The 19,788-nt window shown below is 44.9% G+C and overlaps 1 protein-coding gene across 9 annotated transcripts in view; it reads left to right on the top strand.

Moving 5' to 3' along the window:
• The window catches only part of wt1a (WT1 transcription factor a), a 35,960-nt gene that overhangs the window by 7,521 nt on the left and 8,651 nt on the right, over window positions 1-19,788 (top strand). For 2 of the 9 annotated variants that reach the window (XM_061677352.1, XM_061677351.1), the window contains exons 3-5: window positions 101-203; window positions 6,471-6,554; window positions 14,771-14,870. In XM_061677352.1, coding sequence (XP_061533336.1) covers window positions 101-203; window positions 6,471-6,554; window positions 14,771-14,870 — 287 coding nt within the window. The other 7 variants (XM_061677346.1, XM_061677344.1, XM_061677345.1 and 4 more) reach the window with 6 other exon arrangements.

Below are 19,788 nucleotides of genomic sequence, written 5' to 3'. Positions count from 1 at the left end.
TTTCAGAAGGGTTCATGTGTCAGGGCAACAGGAGTCAGTAAAAAATTTTTTTTTCCTTTTTTTTTAATGTGTGTCTCTATATGTATGTGTATATGTATAGCAGAGCAGCAGTATCCTGTGCCCCCTTCTATGTATGGATGTCACACCCCTTCAGACAGCTGTACAGGCAGCCAGGCTCTGCTGCTGAGGAACCCTTACAACAGGTAATACACCCATTCACACACTTAGATAGAGAATGTACACATCCATTACGTACACCGTCATGGGGCTGGACCGACGTGCAAAATCTATTTTGATGAGAAAGCGGCAATTAAAGGCGGGAATGTTTTGCGACTATTGTTCCATGCGAGGAGGCGGTCATTCAGTGAACGGCGGCAGGATGCAGTTTGAACAGGATGTTCACCTTCAGGACAGGTCTCTGTGCCTTTGCAGCTTTCCTCTCGGTCTTCTCGAATTTCCCTTTCTGAAGGTTGTATATGCAAGCATGCCCAGACATATAATGGACGATTTCAAGAAGTGTTTGTGATGTGTGGATTAAATGCCGATTCTGGCACCAATGGCAGGGAGTAGAAACTACAAAAAAAAAATTTATTATTATATTATTTTTCTCATCCAAAAGTGTTACAATTAAAACACTGCACTATGGTGATGGTAAAGCCTACATATTCACCTACATAATCATTCATTAAAAGCATGTTTAATAAGGTTGTTGCCACTGCAATTGGTTTACAGTATTCAAGTATTCTTTTTTTCCACAATAAATGACTGCTAATTCCAAGTGATTTTTTTATTATCAATATAATTTTTGTGATTCAAACAGAAAAAGACCAGTTCAAGCATAACATTTTAGCATTGTCATTGTTTTTTTAGCCTTGCGGTGCATCATGAAGTGCGTTTAGGATGAGAAATGCTTTACATTCCTGCTTATATTTGTCAGGTTGGGAAGAGTTTTGCTATGTACTGTATGTATTCCTCTTGACGTTTGCTTTTGCTGTCCAGTGTTTGATTTTTCATGGTGAACTCATGGAAAGTAAAGTAAATCAAAAAACAAAACAAATCAAACCATGATTATTTATCAGTCACATTGTATTATGGCTTGTTCTAGTTATTCTCCCTCCTAGTGAGATGTGTGTGTGTGTCTATTTTGAATACAGAACGTTGAGTAAGTGTTGAGCGACCTAAAAAAAATATGGTGCTACGTTCTGTAGACATTTTCTTAGGACATGACTACTTAATAAATGCAACATTAGAATGTCAGAACTCTGTGAATCCCACAGTTGAATTTGTGTGCGTGCATGTGAGTGTGTGTGCGCATGCACGTGCGTGCGTGCGCGCATTGCACGTGCGTGTTTGCTGAGAAGATATGGCACATGTTTACGACAAAGACGGCCAGCAGACCTCCAAGTTCATGTTCACCCCCATTTCTCTTTCACAGACACACACACACACACACACACGAGTTGAAGTGGTTTTCTCATCTTGCAGCCTGGTACTAGTCGGGCTGTATTCAATCTGGATGTTGTCAACTCGGCCCACTCGGTCCACGTGAAAGAAAAACATGCTGGTGTTATATTAGTATAATTTAATGCGAGGGTGTAAATTCTGTGTGTTGTTAATAACGTCTATTCTGAGACAGGGCCTTGTGAATTGGTGCACTTCTTTATCCGCACGACATTTTCTACAGTTTCTATTCAGCTACCAAGTACAAAAAACGAAACAAAAAAAACCCCTAAAAAAAATCTCTATTATGAACCCTGGCATTTAGATGACAAAAGTGAGTTCTCTCTCATGACCAGCATGGAGACAGGATATTCAGGTAAGGGACAAATTGTGATGAAATTGACACCAAATTCATACTACTCCATGACACAGTGTGCAGTAGTTTTCCATTATTGTATAATGCAGTGATGCCCAGCGACTGGTTGGCGATCAGTTCAGGGTGTACCCCGCCTCTCGCCCTGACATAGCTGGGCTCGGCTCCAGCACACCCCGGGACACTAGTGAGGATAAGTGGTACGGAAGATGAATGAATCAATGCAGTGACTCCTGACCAGTGTGCTGAGACAGTATCCTTTTTCACTGAATTGGTCCAAAAATTATTATGTATCTACTTCAAATAACGCGTTCATCTATCTATGTGTGCAACATAGTCAAGATCAGAGAACCAAGGCAAATAAGACATATATAAATTAGATGACAAAACCCCAATGCTGCTAAAGTGAGTGGTGCGACCCTGAGATTCCTGACAGCCTGATAAATAAAACTGTCTTTGAGTCGGCTAGTCCTGACCCGCAGACTCCGCAGTCTCCTCCCTGATGGCAGCAGACTGAAGAGGCTGTGTGATGGATGGGTGGCATCCCCCGTTATGCGGAGGGCTTTGTGGGTTAGACGAGTGCTGTAAATGTCCTGCAAGGAGGGAAAAGAGGGTCCGATAATCTTCACAGCTGCCCTCACTATGCGATTGAGAGTCTTGAGGCAGGATGCGGTGCAGGCTCCGTACCACACAGTGATGCAGTTGGTCAGGATGCTCTCTATGGTCCCTCTGTAGAACGACCACATGATGGGGGTCGGGGCTCTGGCTCTTCTCAGCTTGCGCAGGAAGTAGAGACGCTGGTGAGATTTCTTGGCCAGTGAGAAGGTGTTGCTGGTCGAGGAGAGGTCCTCTGTGATGTGCACTCCCAGGAACTTGCTGCGCACTCTCTCCACTGCAGCACCATTGATGTTCAGGGGAGCATGCTGGGAGTGCGCTCTCCCGAAGTCCACAACAATCTCCTTGTTTTTTTCCACGTTCAGGGAGAGATTCTTGTCCGTGCACCACCCAGTCAGACGGGTCACCTCACTCCTGTAGTCTGTCTCGTCCCTGTTGCTGATGAGACCCACCACAGTTGTGTCATCTGCAAACTTGATGAAGAGGTTGGAGCTGTAGCTCAGTGTGCCGTCATAGGTCAGCAGGGTGAAGAGGAAGGGACTCAACACACAACCTTGAGGAGCCCCTGTGTTCAAAGTGATGGTGCTGGATGTGTTGATGCAGACCCGTACTGCTTGTGGTCTCCCTGTCAGGAAGTCAAGCAGCCAGTTGCACATCGAAGTGTTGAGCGCCAGCTGGTCCAGTTTGTAGATGAGTTGTTGAGGGATGATGCTATTGAATGCTGATCTGAACTCTTTGAACAGCAGTCTGACATATGAGTCCCTAGAGTCCAGGTGTGTGAGGGCAGAATGGAGGGCAGTGGAGACGGTGTCATTGGTGGACCGGTTGGACTGATATGCAAACTGGAAGGGGTCCAGGGACGTGGGGGTGATGTATCTATTGTTCATTTATCGATGATTTGTTGAAATTATTATTCTATTATTTAGTGTATTTATGTTTAATTTTTTATATATATATAATCTACAACAGCGGCACGGTGGATGACTGGTTAGCACATCGTCCTCATAGTTCTGAGGACCTGGGTACAAATCCAGCCTCGCCTCTTTGAAGATTGCATGTTCTCCCCGTGCCTGCGTGGGTTTTCTCGGGGTACTCCGGTTTCCTCCCACATCCCAAAAACATGCATGGTAGGTTAATTGAAGACTCTAAATTGTTCGTAGGTGTGAATGTGAGTGCAAATGGTTGTTTGTTTTTATGTGCCCTGCCATTGGCTGGCAACCAGTTCAGGGTGGACCCCGCCTCCTGCCCACAGTTAGCTGGGATAGACTCCAGCATACCCGTGACCCTAGTGAGGATAAGCGGTGCGGAAAATGGATGGATGGATAATATACAACACTTTGATACAGCTGCAGGTGTTTTTTTGAAGTGCTCTCAAAATACAGTTGAATTGAGTTGAGTTGCGTTACAACCCCAATTCCAATGAAGTTGGGACGTTGTGTTAAACATAAATAAAAACAGAATACAATGATTTGCAAATCATGTTCGACCTATATTTAATTGAATACACTACAAAGATATTTAATGTTCAAACTGATAAACGTTTTTGTTTTTAGAAAATAATCATTAAGTTAGTATTTTATGGCTTCAACGCTGGGACAGGGTCATGTTTATCTCTTTGTTACATCACCTTTTCTAAAGAACAACATTTCATAAACGTTTGGGAACTGAGGACCCTAATTGTTGAAGCTTTGTAGGTGGAATTCTTTCCCATTCTTGCTTGATGTACACATTCAGCTGTTCAACAGTCCGGGGTCTCCGTTGTCGTATTTTACGCTTCATAACGTGCCACACATTTTCAATGGGAGACAGGTCTGGACTGCAGGCAGGCCAGTCTAGTACCCGCACTCTTTTACTATGAAGCCACGCTGTTGTAACACGTGCAGAATGTGGTTTGGCATTGTCTTGCTGAAATAAGCAGGGGCGTCCATGAAAAAGACATTGCTTGGATGGCAGCATATGTTTCTCCAAAACCTATATGTAACTTTCAGCATTAATGGTGCCTTCACAGATGTGTAAGTTACCCATGCCATTGGCGCTAACACACCCCCATACCATCACAGATGCTGGGTTTTGAACTTTGGGTCCATAAGAGTCCGGATGGTTATTTTCCTCTTTGGCCCGGAGGACAGGACGATTTCCAAGGATTTCCAAAAACAATTTGAAATGCGGATTCGTTGGAGCACAGAACAGTTTTCCACTTTGCATCAGTCCATCTTAGATGAGCTCGGGCCCAGAGAAGCCAGCGGCGTTTCTGGGTGTTGTTGATAAATGGCTTTTGCTTTGCATAGTAGATTTTAAAGTTGCACTTACGGATGTAGCGCCGAACTGTATTTACTGACATTGGTTGTCTGAAATGTTCCTCAGCCCATGTGGTGATATCCTTTACATATTGATGTCAGTTTTTAATGCAGTGCCGCCTGAGGGCTCGACGGTCACAGGCATTTGATATTGGTTTTCGGCCTTGCCACTTAGATGCAATGATTTCTCCAGATTCTCTGAACCTTTTGATGATATTATGGATCGTATATGATGAAATCCCTAAATTCCTTGCAATTGTACATTGAGGAACATTGTCCTTAAACTGTTCGACAATATTCTTCACAAAGAGGTGAACCTCGCCCCATCTTTGCTTTGAATGACTGAGCAATACCCAATCATGGCACCCACCTGTTCCCAATTCAACTGTGTTCACCTGTGAGCTGTTCCTAACAGGTGTTTGATGAGCATTGCTCAACTTTCTCAGTCTTTTTTGCCACCTGTCCCAGCTTTTTTGGAATATGTTGCAGCCATAAAATTCTAAGTTAATGATTATTTGCTAAAAACAATCAAGTTTATCAGTTTGAACATTAAATATCTTGTCTTTGTAGTGTATTCAATTCAATATTGGTTGAACATGATTTGCAAATCATTGTATTCTGTTTTTATTTATGTTTAGCACAACGTCCCAAAGTGGCACGGTGGACGAATGGTCAGAGCGCCAGCCTCACAGTTCTGAGGACCGGGTTCAATCCCCGGCTCCGCCTGTGTGGAGTTTGCCTGTTTCCCCCCGTGCCTGTGTGGGTTTTCTCTGAGCACTCCGGTTTCCTCCTACGTCCCAAAAACATGCATTAATTGGAGACTCTAAATTGCCCGTAGGTGTGAGTGAGTGAGTGCGAATGGTTGTTTGTTTGTATGTGCCCTGCGATTGGCTGGCAACCGGTTCAGGGTGTACCCCGCCTCCTGCCCGATGATAGCTGGGATAGGCTCCAGCACGCCCGCGATCCTAGTGAGGAGAAGCGGCTCAGAAAATGGATGGATGGATGGACAACGTCCCAACTTCATCGGAATTGGGGTTCTAAACGTTCTTCCCCTAGATGGTCGAAGGATCAATTAACCTGTGTCTTGGCTCAATAAAGCGGAAACACTTGTCGAGTTAACAATATCTGCTTGCTTTTTCATCATTTAATAGCAAGAGGGATATTGTTTAGAAACTAATAGGATTTAGGTTACACACTAAGCTTTGGAAAAACATTGAGATGTCAAAAGGACATGCTGTTTCAATACGTTTACTTATTCAATCTTCAGTTGCAACATTGAATCTTAACATCCAGCATCAATATCAATTACAATCTGCTGCCTTTGCGGCCCCACTGTATAGTAAAATAGTAGCTATGCAATGAGGAGCGGACCACACATCGCTTCTGCACATCTATCCAGATTGTTTGCAGGTTGCAGGCGGTGTATACGGGAGGCTGTAAATCCACCATGCATGCGTGCACATATAAGTGTTAGCATGCAAGGTCACAATGATGCCTATTAACTTTGTTCCATTCATGTTGCTTGTGAATTCAGCTGTCTTATGGAGTATATTTTCTTTTTCAACCTCAAGTCATGACTCAAGGTGCATGTTAAACGTGCATGTGTGTTATTATTTGTCACCAGTGTTCTTTAACATCACAAAGGGACACCCTACTAATCTCCTCCAGTCTTGGCAAGTCCTTTGCCCAGCTCATGAGATTATTATTATTTTTTTTTTTTTCTACATCTTGTCTGTCCTCCACAGTGGTGAAAATTTATATCAAATGACCTCTCATTTGGAGTGTGTGGCTTGGAACCCTGTCAATACACTGGCACCCACCGTGAAGAGGTAGGAACTCATCCATCGCTCTCTTTACGAAGCAGCAGCCAGTGCAGTGAAAGAGTGTTGGCCCCCTTTTGAAATTCTTATATTTTGGCATAGTTCCCCCACTTTAATGTTTAAGATCATCAAACAAACCCAAGTTAACATCAAATGGAGTTAATAAATTGTGATCTTTTTTTTTTATTATTATTATTTTGAATGTGGAAAAGGTCATGCAAACCCCCAATTCAACTTCTGAATAGCTTAAAAAAACAAAATGAAGGTTTTGGAGTGGCCTAGTCAAAGTCCGGACTTGAATCCGATTCAGATGCTTTGTCATGACCTTATAAAGGTCCTTTAGCAAGCTGTGTACATTTTAACAAATACTGAACTGTATATTTCAAATAGGTTGATATGTCAATTGATATTTCACTATGACAGAGTGGACGTGCTCACAACATTCAACTACATACATTAAAATGGCTAAACATACGTGTAAATATTTACTCTGCAACCAGCCACTGTTTCAGCCTCCATTGAAGAAAGAAAAAATGTTGGAAGTGATGCAACTGAAAACATCCATTTCTTAAAGGGTCAGTTACCCTATTATGAAAGGGTGGCCAACTATTTTATATGTTAAACATTATCATGAAAATACAATAGAATAATCGTGATTAAAATGACTTATTTGATCAAATAACATTTGTGGAAAATAAAACCATGTTTTTTAAAATTATGTACAACCCCAATTCCAATGAAGTTGGGACGTTGTGTTAAACATAAATAAAAACAGAATACAATGATTTGCCAATCATGTCCAACCTATATTTAATTGAATACATTACAAAGACAACATATTTAATGTTCAAACTGATAAACTTGATTGTTTTTAGCAAATAATCATTAACTTAGAATTTTATGGCTGCAACACGTTCCAAAAAAGCTGGGACAGGTGGCAAAAAAAGACTGAGAAAGTTGAGGAATGCTCATCAAACACCTGTTTGGAACATGCCACAGGTGAACAGGCTAATTTTGAACAAGTGGGTGCCATGACTGGGTAGAAAAGGAGCTTCCCTGAATTGCTCAGTCATTCACAAGCAAAGATGGGGCGAGGTTCACCTTTTTGTGAACAAGTGTGTGAGAAAATAGTCGAACAGTTTAAGGACAATGTTCCTCAACGTACAATTGCAAGGAATTTAGGGATTTCATCATCTACGGTCCATAATATCCTCAAACGGCTCATAGAATCTGGAGAAATCACTGCATGTAAGCGGGAAGGCCGAAAACCAACATTGAATGCCCGTGACCTTCGATCCCTCAGGCGGCACTGCATCAAAAAAACGACATCAATTTGTAAAGGATATCACCACATGGGCTCAGGAACACTTCAGAAAACTAATGTCAGTAAATACAGTTTGGCGCTACAACCGTAAGTGCAACTTGAAACTCTACTATGCAAAGGAAAAGCCATTTATCAACAACACCCAGAAGCGCCACTGGCTTCTCTGGGCCCGAGCTCATCTCAGATGGACTGATGCAAAGTGGAAAAATGTTCTGTGGTCCGATGAGTCCAAATTTCAAATTGTATTTGGAAATTGTGGAAGCCGTGTCCTCCGGGCCAATTAGGAAAAGAACCATCCGCACTGTTATGGACGCAAAGTTCAAAAGCCAGCATCTGTGATGGTATGGGGCTGTGTTCGTGCCAATGGCATGGGTAACTTACACATCTGTGAAGGCACCATTAATGCTGACAGGTACATACAGGTTTTGGAGAAACATATGCTGCCCTCCAAGCAACATCTTTTTCATGGACACCCCTGCTTATTTCAGCAAGACAATCCCAAACCACATTCTGCACGTGTTACAACAGCGTGGCTTCCTAGTAAAAGAGTGCGGGTACTAGACTGGCCTGCCTGCAGTCCAGACCCGTCTCCCATTGAAAATGTGTGGCGCATTATGAAGCGTAAAATACGACAACGGAGCCCCCGGACTGTTGAACAGCTGAAGCTGTACATCAAGCAAGAATGGGAAAAAATTCCACCTACAAAGCTTCAACAATTAGTGTCCTCAGTTCCCTAGAATCACCCCTGGCTCGGTGGCAGTTTCCAACTGCGGATGGCTGCTTGCTTCCACTTACAGAAGCCCAGAGGGTGGAAAAGAAGTGAGCACCCATTATAATTTACACTTTTTTTTTTGCCGCAAGGACACATTGCTAAACACACAGACACACGTACACACAAAAATACCTATCTTGCCAACAACTTTATTGCTACGTCTACTACTGGGGGTGCTGATGGCAATTTGCAGCCAGGCACAGTGATGCACCCATTTGCTATACGGTACAAACAATAAAAAGTCAACAATATCCCCCTTGAAACATATTTTATTTATTATTTATGTATTAGCACGGTTGCCAAGTGGTTAGCACATCTGCCTCACAATTCTGAGGACCAAAGTTCAAATCCAGCCTCGCCTGTGTGGAGTTTGCATACTCTCCCCGTGCCTGCTTGGGTTTTCTCCGGGTGCTCCGGTTTCCTCCCACATTCCAAAAACATGCACAGTAGGCTGATTGAAGACTCCAAATTGTCCATAGGTGTGAATGTGAGTAGAAATGGTTGTATATATGTGCCCTGCAACTGGCTGGCAACCAGTTCAGGGTGTACCCCGCCTCTTGCCCAGAGTCAGCCGAGATAGTCTCCAGCAAGCTCGCGACCCTAGTGAGGAGAAGCGGTACGGAAAATGGATGGATGGATAATGTCTTTGACATGGTTATTGAGACTACTTCAAATATTTGCTTGTTTAAGGGGCAGAAAGGGCGTTTATCATATCCAGGATTTTTAGAAAAACTGCTTGCATGGTTGGAAACTGTAAAGTCAAGCCAGGTTCCATTAGGTATCTTATCCAGATTCCACATTTGCTAGTCATTTAAACCCCCCTGATAAAATCAAAATGCTTTATGATGGCCAGCATTGTCACCATCTAGGGGATCTGGAAATTGGGTTTTATTTTTAAAAGTAGCATCATTTTCACATTCAGTGTTGAATTACTTGGTCACCATTACATCACGTTGTTTCTTGCTAATGTGCCAGAAGCAAAAGACTCCAGACTGGAGGGCTTTAAAATGACTATGAATCATCAACTGGGGACCACGATGATTTTCATCCTATTTCGGACACAAGTGACTGTTTCGCCTCCTTTTTGAAGCATGTGCTGTGTTTTTGGCACCGATGTGCATTTGTCTTTTTCTATTCTGGTTGGCTGGTCAGCTTCAACGATTCCGCAGGTGAAGAGACCGACATAAAGCAATTGTGGCAAAATGAAACGTCTTGACTGTCTTTTGTTTTTCAAAAGATGTCTTTAAGTGCTACCAATGGTGATCATATGGGATGTTAAGGCTTCGTTTGTGTTTTTGTGTATCATTTCACCTACTATATGCATAGATAAATGATACACATATATTCAACTGATTCTGATTCTGATGTATCAAAGTGATTGAAGTTACTTATACTTGTTATACTTGCCCTAAATTCCTTGCAATTGTACATCGCAGCCATAAAATTCTAAGTTCATGATTATTTGCTAAAAACAATCAGGTTTATCAGTTTGAACATTACATATCTTGTCTTTGACTTTGACTATTTGTGGTGTGTCAAATAAAGCTTCCAGTTTCCTAATCTGATTTGCTGTGTCTTTGCCCTCCTGCTTCATTAAGTAAACTCCGACAGACAAAATAAAAATAAAAATCTTGCTAGTTCAGACACTCGATGATCAGTTTTTGTCAGGCTGCTGCTTCAAACTCTTCTTTCATGGTCAAACTGAAGCCCCAATATGCAAGTAGAAACAAAAGGAGTAAAGAGAGTGTAACAAAATGGAGCTCAAAGGTCCACCTGCACTGTACTACTGTAGTGTGTCACCATGACCTGCAAATCCTTTAGAGTCAGCAGGCATCCATCATAGTTAGCAGCTGAATGAGTGTGTATGTGTGTGCGCGCGCCCGTGTGTGCATGGGTGGGTGTGTGTCCCTTATAAAGTTGTGTACGTGCATGACAATGTAGTATAAAGAAGTACTACAACTGCTTGTTTTTGTTTTTTTTCGGTGGTCTAGTTTACAGTGTATTGATGTGTATGTGTCATATAGGGTTGGTGGTGAAAGTTTAATTCAAGTATGTCTTGTATTAGGCTGTTCGTGTGTACTGCTCTATCAATAGGGGATACAGAGCGGCATGAGGGAGTAAGGCTGAGGAGGAAAAGATGAGAGGGAGGAAGAGGTGGGAGTCGATGGAAGAGAATGCGATAAAGAGGAACTGGATGGGGCTAAGGAGGAAGAGGAAGCATTGGGGAGTTTAGCACACTTTTAGTTTAGGTCACACAAGCACACACAAGCTGCATGTTTTTTTTTTTTTTTTTTTTTTTATGAATGTGTGCGTGCAAGAAACATTAGGCTGCTGTGTGATGAATCGACTTGCTGTAGCGTGTCATAGACAATTGATTTTTTGATGTTGTTGGTTTACACAGGCTGCTCAGCGTACATTTTGTTGGCTACACCGGCAAAACGCAAAGATTTGCAATGCAAGAGATGTTTATAAAATTCTTGTCTTTACATACTGTAGCTCGGTTTACATTGGCACTGTGAGGGAGGTATTTACTGTATTTTGCGATATGAGTATTTTTGGTGTTTGTAGTTTTCTGTGATGTCAAACTGCAATACATCATACTGAGAGATGTTACTAATATTTGAATGACCTTATTTTTGATTGATTAGAGGTAAAATTGTTCTTCTGCAATTGTACTGCTTACCTGAAAAACGGTATTGTTGTTGTATTTCGACAGTCAGGAAGGCTTGCATCAGTGTTAATCTGCAAATACATTTTTACCGAAAGGTTCAATCACAGTGGACAGTTAATCATTATGATGGTGACATTCCCAGTTGCACAGATGCCTCTGCATTATTGCAGACAAACAGTTATGTGCAGGTCTAAGACAAGAGCCTTCTATCTGTAAATTTTATCAGAAGATGTCGAAGGTTGTAAATGTGTCTCACAATGAAGGTGTTGTTCTGCTCTTCCACGTGACATGCTTTGATGATTAGGCGTTCAACAGCTGGGTGGTGAACAGAAGACAATTTCAACATTCCTAGGAAAGCATATGTGGGAACTACTTATATTACTGACTGCATTAATATTTGTTTGTAATCAGTGTGTCCCAAGTAAGCCGACAGAAAAAGGGCTCTATTTTCGCGACTGGCGTAAATCTGGCACGACGCATGGCATACCTCTGCACGGAGGCAGGATAGACCCAGTGTTGGTAATTTTGGAACCTAAAAGAGAGACAGCCGCGCTGTTGTGGGCCTGATCGCAGTCGACTTCAGTGCTGTCCGATCCTCTCATTCCATTTAAATAAACCTCTCTGATAGTCTTTGACATGGCAGAAGAAGAAACAGATTTGCTCGAGTCCGGGGTGGTCGAAGTGTGCAAAGTATGTTTCAATGGAACAGCAGACAAATATCTGCGCCGTGAAGTGGGCACTTGGAAACCCCCCAACCACGATCGTTCGAGTGGCCTGTCGTGCCGGCCAGTGGGATGATTAGAAAACAGGTGTCAAACTCAAGCACCAGGGGCAGGGGTGGGGAGTCGTGTGCAAGAGTCGTGTGTAAAGGTTTTAATAACTTTCTCATGAAGCTAGCAAAGCTAATAAATCTTTATCTATCTATCTATCTATCTATCTATCTATCTATCTATCTATCTATCTATCTATCTATCTATCTATCTATCTATCTATCTATCTATCTGTCTGTCTGTCTGTCTGTCTGTCTGTCTGTCTAACCCCTGTTTATAGCATAGACATATGACAATATGTGCAAACTTAAAAAGCCCAGACTCCATTAAAGAGGATTTGTATAGGAAAACCAACTATCATTAAATTAAAGTGCAATAATTGCATTAGTAATGATTTATCCATGTCCTGTTTGGGACTATCATTTTAAATAGGTGAACTGGGTTGTTTTGCTAGTAAATAATTTTACAAATATTATGTCAATCGAAACGATGGTGTGTCATGGTCATGCTGTGCCTCCTCAAAAAATGGTGCAAACAACTCCTGTGCAGGTGTGACCAAATGAAAAAGTTGGTCGCACTTTTAGTGCAAAGGTTAGAGACCTGTAGTTGAAAAAAAAAAAAAATTATCCTTGACTTCTGATTTTAAAACGAGTTATCTATTAATTTGTTGTGTATATGTAATAATATGATGAAGCAATGAAACATTTAGTCAGAACAGCCCTCTGAGGAAAACTCTAACTACAATGTGGGCTGCGACAAAAATGAGTTTGACAACCCTGATTTTTAAAATATGATAATAATAATAATAATGAATTGATCTCTACAATGATTCAGAGTGTTTGATGCCCGCTGTTCAAGTATTTATGAATGGATTACATCTGACATCCACCACACATGTCCGCGGCCGCTTTATACCTACTGCGCCAGACTTAGATGTTGTCTCAGCAGGTGTAAGTTTTAACCAACTTTCTGCCACCAAATTTTCACTCTGCTGGACACATGTCAAAGGACACACCCTCATTGTGCTGGTATGCCCAGCTTGTCGCAGACCATTCTGCCAAATTGGCAAACACGCAGAGCCTTGCGCTTGCACAAAAATCAAGTTTTTGTGCTCCGCTGCAGATGCGCCAACTACAAAACTAGAGCCTATAGTCTCTTTAGCATGTCCTGGGTCTTCCCTGGGGCCTCCGGCCTGTGAGACATGCTGATAACCCCTCAGCAGGGAGGCGTGAAGCAGGCATCATAACCTGATGCCCAAGTCACCTCATCTGGCTCTGGTTCTTGATGTAGATGAGCAGAATCTCATCTATGAGCCCCTTCCAGTTGGCCAAGCTTCACACCTTGTCTTTAATGGAGAGCCCGGACACCTTGCTGTGGAAAAACATTTTGGCTGCTTCTATCCGTGAATTTGTTCTTTAGGTCACCACTCACAGCTCATGACCGTAAGCGAGAGTGGGAAGTTGGATCGGTCAGTAAATTGAAAGCTTTGCCTTTCAGCTCAGCTCTCTTTTTACCACTACAGACCGATGCAGAGTCCACACCACTGCAGATGCCACCTATCTCCCCTTCCAGACTTCCATCACTAGTGAATAAGACAAAATACTTGAATTTCTCCAGTCATCTCATCCCCAACCAGAAGAGGCCACCCCACCCTGAGGACCATAGTGTCAGATTTGGAGGTGCTAATTCTCATCCAAACCACTTTACACTCAGCTACGAAGCGCATCAGCGAGAGGTGAAGATCGCAGCTTGGTGACCAATAGAACCACACGAGCACTGAAGTCCCCCAGCAGAACAAGGGAGTCTCCAGCAGGAGCACTCCCCAGTACCCCCTCCAAGGACTCCAAAAATAGGTGGGTACTCTGAGCTGCTGTTTGTTGCATAGGTAACAAGAGGTAACAACAGTTGGGGATCACCCCAACGTACAGGCACTCAATGGGTGCAAGCCTGGGTACCCTGCCGTTGCTATTGAGCCTCACCTCTCGGCCCGGCTTTAGAGGGAGGCCCCCCGGTGACCCACATTCGGGCTCGTGAAAACGTGTTCTGATCATTTCATTGATAGGAGGTTTCTAAGCTGTGCTTTGTTAGGTTCCTCATACCTTGGACCTGTTTGGAATGACCGACCTTACCAGTACAATTAAGTTCAACTTAGCTCCTAGGATCATTGAGACACATAAACCACAGTGAGATGTCGCCTCAAGGAAGGTGTTTTTGTTAACTTTTTTATACACGGTACCTACACTGTATATTATGATGCTTTTCTAAGTGGAATTTACTTTATCCCTGTGTTTGTGTGGGTTTCTTCACAAAGTACCTCAGCCTTCCTCCCACTATACAAAGATTTGATTCAGTGAAAATTGTGAATTAATATGAGTTGTTGAATTGTCTCTCCACAGTATGCTTCATTCTGTAATTGGTCTACCCCAAGACCCTGCAAATGGTTGGATCCTGAAGTACATTAACTTCAGTCAAAGAATTGCAAGAGCTTGCAAAAGTTTCCTGTTGACTTCTTCAAGCTAATTTGTTTTCTTCCTTTTCTGTTTAGGAGCTCCACAGAAGCCAGACACTACAGACCCTACAGTCACCCGAATTGTGTGCCGTGTGTCTACTTGACATTACAAGTCATTTTCTCCAAACAGTGATTTTTCCCCAACTCAAGTCTCATCTCCTTTCTTTGTGTGTTGTCAGTCATGCGGGGGGCTACGACAGTGACCCCAGCGCACCCATGGTGTACAGCTGCAGCACACAATACCGCATACACACGCATGGAGTTTTCAGGGGCATACAGGTATGTCTGTCTGCATCTACTGTAGTCTTTCAACTTCACTTCATTCATGTGTATGCTCAGTGAGAACAAACTCCAGGAACATGGACACTGTAAACGCGACGACGGAATAAGACAATGTGTTCTCATGAGAATTCAGTCGAAAAAATATACAGGTGCTCCATTACGATTAAAACAAGGTAGTCGACCTGCAACATTAATGTCAGTGAACTTTGTACCCAACTATGCTTTATGATGTTTCTATATTTTGACTTTGTGATGAGCTATAAACTCAAATGCTTTGAGATATTTCCCTATTCCGTTTAGAGTAAAGATTGTTGCAGTATTTTACTTTTTTCATAATTCCCTCTCGAGAATTCCCAATGCTCTCGATTACGACTTTCGTCTCTGTCTATGTGCATCGATGTTGGGCTGTTTTAAACTAGTGCTGAGAGATTGCGCGTTCTAAAAACTGGTGTGGTTCAGTCTAGCTATGAATGATTCAGCTGATTTAGGTCAGCTCTGTGTTGCCCTAAGCACACAATGATCGCACCTCTCGCAACAGGATTAAATTTGTCATCCCTCCGTATCGATTTCGAGGATCAAGGGAAATTTATTTTCTCAGTGAAACAGAACATGAATGTAAAGTCTACGAATGACCATCTGCCATCTGAATCTCTCTCTGCTACTTTATCCACCCAGCAGACTACAACTGTAGATGCAGCGTTAACCGTAAGTCCCTATTTGGTTCCTTAATCTTATGGAATCTCTAGTGAAAAATAACATGGGCATCCACCACCTTCATTCTTGATTCTGTTTATTGCTACTTGACCTAAAGTAGGTTACTTACTCTCTGAACTTTTTGAAAGTGGCAACAGCCACATAAAAGGTCGAGCTTGCGAATTAATCATGGTCAAATGGGACAGTCTTGATTATGCAATTTACAGCATTGGCACACCACAGAGATAGAAGCATTACAGGAACGACAAGGATGCGTAACTAACAACTCCATCTGGTCTTTGTTTTTTCCTCTGATACAGACTGCATCTAGCTCTACTGGGCCCTCTGGTAGATCAATGCCCTTTGAAATTCGATTTAAAAAAGAACGAGTGGGCAGGCTATTAGTACTCTTTTCCAATTAGTAGAGATTCATCCAAACCTATAAGTCAACTGAATTCCACCAACTACCACCACATTTCCCTTACACCAAGAGCCGAAAGAGCCAATTCAGGTGGGCTGCACTTATCGTCACCCAAGAAATGAAAATGTTGAGTGAGATCGGGGTCCTGTTTTGACTGCAGTGAGCACGGACAGGTGTTTGCTTTGTATGATAAAATAGAAAGCTCCTCAGCAGTTTTGTGTGGTAAAAATGACCTTTTTTTTGTTTGTTTGTATTTTGTTTTTTTAACCTGTCCTGTTCAGCTGCATGGCCATGCAGAATGGTGGATCTGTATGCCTTTTGTGCTGGAACAGTTTTGCTGTGTAACAGGGGAGTTTGAAATACTCCCTCTGTTTGTTTTTTTTAATTATTTTGTTAATTATTCTAATGTTTATTTAAAATGCAGCCAGACAGAAAAGTGTTTCAGGGGACAGACAGAGAGACTGAACGGACGAGGGAATTATGGGTGTGAGCCACATCAGAATGATCGACAGACAGTCTAGCTATTTGACTACAAGTAACATTACAGAGTCGAATCACATTCTTATTTGGGGGTGGGGGGGCACCCAGTGATGAGCGGTGCGGTGGAATGCTTTTTTAGTGTCGAAACACCTGTAAGAACCTGTGAGTTGATATCATAATATAACCTGTGTTATTATTAGTGGTCCCAGCACAAGCAATTAAAGTCGATAGCATGTCGACAGACTAACATCACATGCATGTTAGTCAACTGGTGTAAAGAGTTGCTGTGCCGGTACACGAGGAAGGGCAGGCCCGTCCCCCTCCATCTGCAAGGGGGGGCCCCAGCCAGCGTGTCTATCCTGTAGGGGAATCAGTTAGGGGGAGGCCACCCAGGACCCAGGGCAGTCCCCCAGCCTAACTGAAGCACCCTGACCAGTCCCCAAAGAAGGGGGCAAGGGGACTGGATAACCAACCCCCACTGATGGGTGTATGATGCATTAAAAGTGGAGAAGTGGCTGGGCAGAGAAGGGAGATCAGCACAGATTTACCAAGACCCAGCCCAGCGTCATCATGTTTCGCGCCAGCCCCCCAGGATACCCTGAATGAGATGCGTAATGTGCCCAATATGTGAAATACGTATGGTGTGAGTAATATAAATGTGAAGTGTGTGTGAAGTAAGAGGCTAGACACCTGTGGGCCGGGACTGACTGGTTGGGACAGCTGTTCCCCCCCCCCCCCCCCCCTAGAGCTCACTCCCCCAGCCACCCCACTCTCTTCTGCCACCACCGACCACCACCCAGCAACCAGAACAGGGCACAGGAGGGGGGTGTGCCCAAGGCGGGAGGCACTTACCCCCAACACAGGCTCCAAAGTCAGCTGGGGACCCCACACAACCCGAGCGAGAGAGGAGCGATGACCACGGTGGAGTACCCCGAGGGAAGAGGACACAGGCCCGGAGAGCAGCAGCACGGCCCCCAATCCTTCCACCCAGAGACCAAGATGAGGGCCCTTGAATGGGACCTCCCCGGCACCCAGGGACTGATAGCTGATCCGGTACTGGCTCCCCCCAAACAAGGGCAGCATGGAGGAAGATCGAACCCATGAGGAGGAAAGGGAACAGGCCCAGGTCCCCCACAGGCCCACACCACAGATCCAGAGCTAAAATGATAGGAGTTTGAGTACATGGTATGGTATGGGCTCACCACATGTGTGAGGGGCCATAAGGGTCGGGTGGAGTGCGAGCTGGATGGTGGCCGAAGGCGGGGACCTTGACAATCCGATCCACGGCTACAGACGCTGGCTCTAGGGATGTGGAATGTCACCTCTCTGGCAGGGAAGGAGCCCGAGCTGGTGTGTGAGGCCGAGAAGTTCTGACTATATATAGTCGGACTCGCCTCCACGCACAGCTTGGGCTCTGGTACCAGTCCTCTCGAGAGGGGTTGGACTCTCTTCTACTCTGGAGTTGCCCACGGTGAGAGGCGCCGAGCAGGTGTGGGTATACTTATTGCTCCCCGGCTTGGCGCCTGTACGTTGGGGTCCACCCCGGTGGAGGAGAGGGTAGCCTCCCTCTGCCTTCGGGTCGGGGGGACGGGTCCTGACTGTTGTTTGTGCCTATGCACCAAACAGCAGTTCAGAGTACCCACCCTTTTTGGAGTCCTTAGAGGGGGTGCTGGAGAGCGCTCCCGCTGGGGACTCCATTGTTCTGCTGGGGGACTTCAATGCTCATGTGGGCAATGACAGTGAGACCTGGAAGGGCGTGATTGGGAGGAACCCCCGATCAGAACCCAAGCGTGTTCTGTTATTAGACTTCTGTGCTCATCACGGATTGTCCATAACGAACACCATGTTCAAGCATAAGGGTGTCCACACGTGCACTTGGCACCAGGACACCCTAGGTCGCAATTCGATGATCAACTTTGTGGTCGTGTCATCGGACTTGCGGCCGCATGTCTTGGACACTTGGGTGAAGAGAGGGGCGGAGCTGTCAACTGATCACCACCTGGTGGTGAGTTGGCTCCGATGGTGGGCGAAGATGCCGGTCCGAGCTGGCAGGCCCAAACATATTGTGAGGGTCTGCTGGGAACGTCTGGTGGAATCCCCTGTCAGAAGGAGTGTCAACTCCCACCTCCGACAGAACTTTGCTTATGTTCCGGGGGTGGCGGGGGACATCGAGTCCGAGTGGACCATGTTCCACGCCTCCATTGCTGAGGCGGCCAACCGGTGCTGTGGCCGTAAGGTGGTTGGTGCCTGTCGTGGTGGCAATTCCCGAACCCGTTGGTGGACACCAACGGTGAGGGATGCCGTAAAGCTAAAGAAGGAGTCCTATTGGGGCTTCTTGGCCTGTGGGACTCCTGAGGCAGCTGATGGATACCGGCTGGCCAAGCGAAATGCAGCTTTGGTGGTCGCGGAAGCAAAAACTCGGGCATGGGAGGAGTTCAGTGAGGCCATGGAGAAAGACTTCTGGACGGCTTCGAGGAAATTCTGGTTCACCATCCAGCGTCTCAGGAGGGGGAAGCAGTGCACCATCAACACTGTGTATAGTGGGGGTGGGGCGCTGCTGACCTTGACTCGGGACATTGTGAGCCGGTGGGGAGAATACTTCGAAGACCTCCTCAATTCCATCGACACGTCTTCCCATGAGGGAGCTGTGTCCGGGTTCTCTGAGGCGGGCTCTCCTATCTCTGGGGTTGAGGTCACCGAGGTGGTTAAAAAGCTCCTCGCCGGCAAGGCCCCAGGGGTGGATGAGATTTGCCTGGAGTTCCTCAAGGCTCTGGATGTTGTAGGGCTGTCCTGGTTAACATGCCTCTGCAACATCGCGTGGACATCAGGGACAATGCCTTTGGTTTGACAGACTGTGGTGGTGGTCCCCCTCTTTAAGAAGGGGTACCGGAGGGCGTGTTCCAACTACAGGGGGATCATACTCCTCTGCCTCCCTGGTAAGGTCTATTCAGGGGTGCTGGAGAGGAGGGTCCGTCGGGAAGTTGAATCTCAGATTCAGGAGGAGCAGTGTGGTTTCCGTCCTGGCCGTGGAACAGTGGACCAGCTCTACACCCTTGGCGCCCAACCAGTCTACATGTGTTTTGTGGACTTGGAGAAGGCGTTCGACCGTGTCCCTCGGGGGGTCCTGTGGGGGTTGCTTCGGGGGTATGGGGTACCGAATCCCCTGATACGGGCTGTTCGGTCCCTGTACGACCGGTGTCAGAGTTTACGGGCACGTCCCGCCGGGAGGAGACCCTGGGGACGACCCAGGACACGCTGGAGAGACTACATCCTTCGACTGGCCTGGGAACACCTCGGGATCCCCCCGGAAGAGCTGGATGA

The sequence above is a fragment of the Phycodurus eques genome, chromosome 5 (assembly GCF_024500275.1).
Source record: "Phycodurus eques isolate BA_2022a chromosome 5, UOR_Pequ_1.1, whole genome shotgun sequence".
NCBI classification, from domain to species: domain Eukaryota; kingdom Metazoa; phylum Chordata; class Actinopteri; order Syngnathiformes; family Syngnathidae; genus Phycodurus; species Phycodurus eques.
Note: the sequence above shows the minus strand (reverse complement) of the source record. Positions and strands in the feature narration are given on the sequence as shown.